We start from the raw sequence: 2,779 nt of genomic DNA on the forward strand, positions 1-2,779 counted from the left end.
AGTGGTTGTTATTTAATTTTTTATTTTATTTTTACATGTATATTTTTTTTTTTGTTTTTATCTCTTACATGTGGAACACAGACTATGAATATATTTTTTTGTTGGTCATTGAGTAATTTCTTCTACCTTGTTTGGTCATTTGCAGTGTTTTGTGTTATTCGGGGGAGGAGGGAATATAATTAGGCTGTGATGATGGGGTTAATTCAGAAGTGTAATTGGGGCCCCATCGATATGGCGGGGTAATCGTTACTCGAATAGGCCAAGTTGCAGTTTGTGGTACTCTCCATAAACTGCAATTGGGGTTCGGGTGAGGTTTTGCAGCCATTCGATGTTGGACTCCTAGATTACGCATGTTGTCGATATTTACACCATTCTGAGCCACATTTATTGTCTTATTCAATATGGGGAACCGGATGAGAATGCTCTTATTTTGTATTTTGTGATTTGCATGCTATTTGTTGTTGTTTGTATTCTGTTGCGATAGATGTGTAATGTGTAAATTAAACCCCTTCGGCTGTGATGATGACAATCGCATGTGAGGATTAGGGAGATTTATGACCATCTCCTCAATGGTTAGGTAACCCGGACGGCCAATAAGTCCTGGCAACCGGTCGTTGCAGCCATGAGTGGGTGGCCAAATTTTCATAATGTCACCATTCGGTTCCTGAGCCCCGACTGAAACCCAAACTTCAAAGTGATGTGTTATTGATCCACCTTTTCATAATTTTTTTAGAGATGGATTTTCAAGACTCTGGACATATGTACTCACCAACCTTCTTAGCCAAGATCCTCAACTCGATCCCACTTACGGTGGGCAAAGTGGGAACTCTCCTATGACCATCGATGCCTCTCCACCCTTACCCCCTAACGAGCCTAACGGCGTTAGAAAATCAGTGAGGGGTGCAAACTTCACCCCTGAAGAAGACAAGTTACTTGTCTCTGCATGGCTAAATTGTAGCCTTGATACCGTCCAAGGAATAGATCAAAAACACTCCCAACTTTGGGAAAAAATCTTTGAGTACTTTCAGCAATATAAGGAAACCACAAATGAGAGGACAATAAAGTCTCTAATACATCGGTGGTTAGTTATCCAAAAGGCCACAAATAAATTTTGTGCGAAACTAGCTCAAATTGAAGGGTTAAATCAAAGTGGCATGACCGACCAAGACAAGGTAGAATTTTGTTACTCTTAGTATTTTACGTTCGCATTATTTTTTGCGAAAGATGGTTTAACATGAATTTTATTTGTTTACATGTAAGTTTGACAAGGCGAAGATTATGTACCAATCGTTAGAAAAATGCACCTTTTAGCTTGAGCATTGTTGGCACCTATTGAAGGACCAACTTAAGTGGATTTGGTGCGCCACAAAGGAGGATCCAAAACGAAGGAAGACGATGTCCCCATCCTCGACCCCGACCCCGACTCCATGTTCCGCGGCTACGGAGGATTCAGTTTTTGATCTCGAGACAGAGAATGTGATAGAGAATGAGGTTATCGAATTGGACCGGCCAATGGGAAGGAAAGCTGAAAAAGGAAAACGAAAGGCTCAAGGCAGGCAAGCAGAGGAAAATTTCCAACTCAGAAAGATGAAGTATACTATGTTAGAGGAGTCACGCGCTCAGGAGAAAGAGTTTTATCGCCTGAAGGCCGAGAAGATAGAGTATGACAAGGAGAAAGAGGAAAAAAAATTACGTCTTGAAGATGAAAGACTGAGGTTGGAGGCAGAGAAGATTAAAATTGAAGCTGCAAAAGAGCAAAGTAAAATCCGTCAAGAGGACGAAAGGCTGAGGTTGGAGGCTGAGAAAGTGGAGCTTGCGAAGAAGGAATCAGATCAGCGCATTATGATGATGGATGTGAGTGTCATGCCAGAAATGCAGCGGCTATATTTCGAGCAACTCCAGAGGGAAATCATCATGAGACGTAGTCATGCCCAAGGACCGGATTGATTTTATATTTATGTATTTGATATTTATTTAGTTTCAGACAATGATATATGTGTAAAAAGTAAAATTCAATTTTTTTGTACTTTTGATTATTGTATAAATTAATATTTTTGTGCAAGTAAATTGGATGTAACAAATTCAGACATCTTGATAAATTACCTCGAATAATCCCCATATTATACTCAAAGAAATACGACAACAAACTTGATTACAATTAATATAATCACTACTAATATTAAGGAATTACAAATGCAAAGCAGATTAACTCAAACATAGTTTAAAATAACATTGGTGGAAATAATAGAATATAACGCGACCGCGACTAATGTTGGGAATATAATAACCATTGGTGTTCAATTAGATCTTCTTGAAGCTGATTATGCGCCGAGCTGTCTCTAATTTGATGATGGTGCTGGATGAAGTCCGTAAGCTCAGTTGTATGATTACGCGACAATTCCGGGAGATCATCATCAAGTTGATCATACTTAATGTTCAGACTCTCACTATCATCACGCTCGTCTTCAATGATCATATTATGTAGAATAACACATGCTTTCATTATATTTGTTAGATCCTTTACTTTGAATATTCGGGAAGGTCCACGAATGATAGCAAATCATTGTTGAAGAACCCCGAATGCACGCTCGACATATTTTCTTGTAGATTCTTGTGCTTTCACAAAATTTTTCTTCTTATTCCCTCTTGGTGACGGAATTGTCTTCATAAAAGTTCGCCACTTGGGATAAATACCGTCAGCAAGGTAATACCCCATAGTGTAGTCAATGCCATTGATTGTGTAATTGACTGGAGGAGCACGCCCTTGGGCAAGTTCTGT

General features: G+C 39.2%; 1 protein-coding gene across 1 annotated transcript; it reads left to right on the top strand.

Annotated features, from left to right (window-relative positions):
* Window positions 1–1,395: 1,395 nt before the first annotated feature.
* LOC122293579 (ensconsin-like) lies at window positions 1,396–1,947 on the top strand. Its single transcript, XM_043102126.1, has one exon. The coding sequence runs from the start codon at window positions 1,396–1,398 to the stop codon at window positions 1,945–1,947; it is 552 nt and encodes a 183-aa protein (XP_042958060.1).
* Window positions 1,948–2,779: the final 832 nt, after the last annotated feature.

This window comes from Carya illinoinensis, chromosome 14 (genome assembly GCF_018687715.1).
Source record: "Carya illinoinensis cultivar Pawnee chromosome 14, C.illinoinensisPawnee_v1, whole genome shotgun sequence".
In the NCBI taxonomy this organism is placed as follows: Eukaryota; Viridiplantae; Streptophyta; class Magnoliopsida; order Fagales; family Juglandaceae; genus Carya; species Carya illinoinensis.

Coding starts and splice junctions, on each gene's coding strand:
- LOC122293579 (XM_043102126.1), top strand. CDS start 1,396: ATGTCCCCATCCTCGACCCCGACCCCGACTCCATGTTCCGCGGCTACG.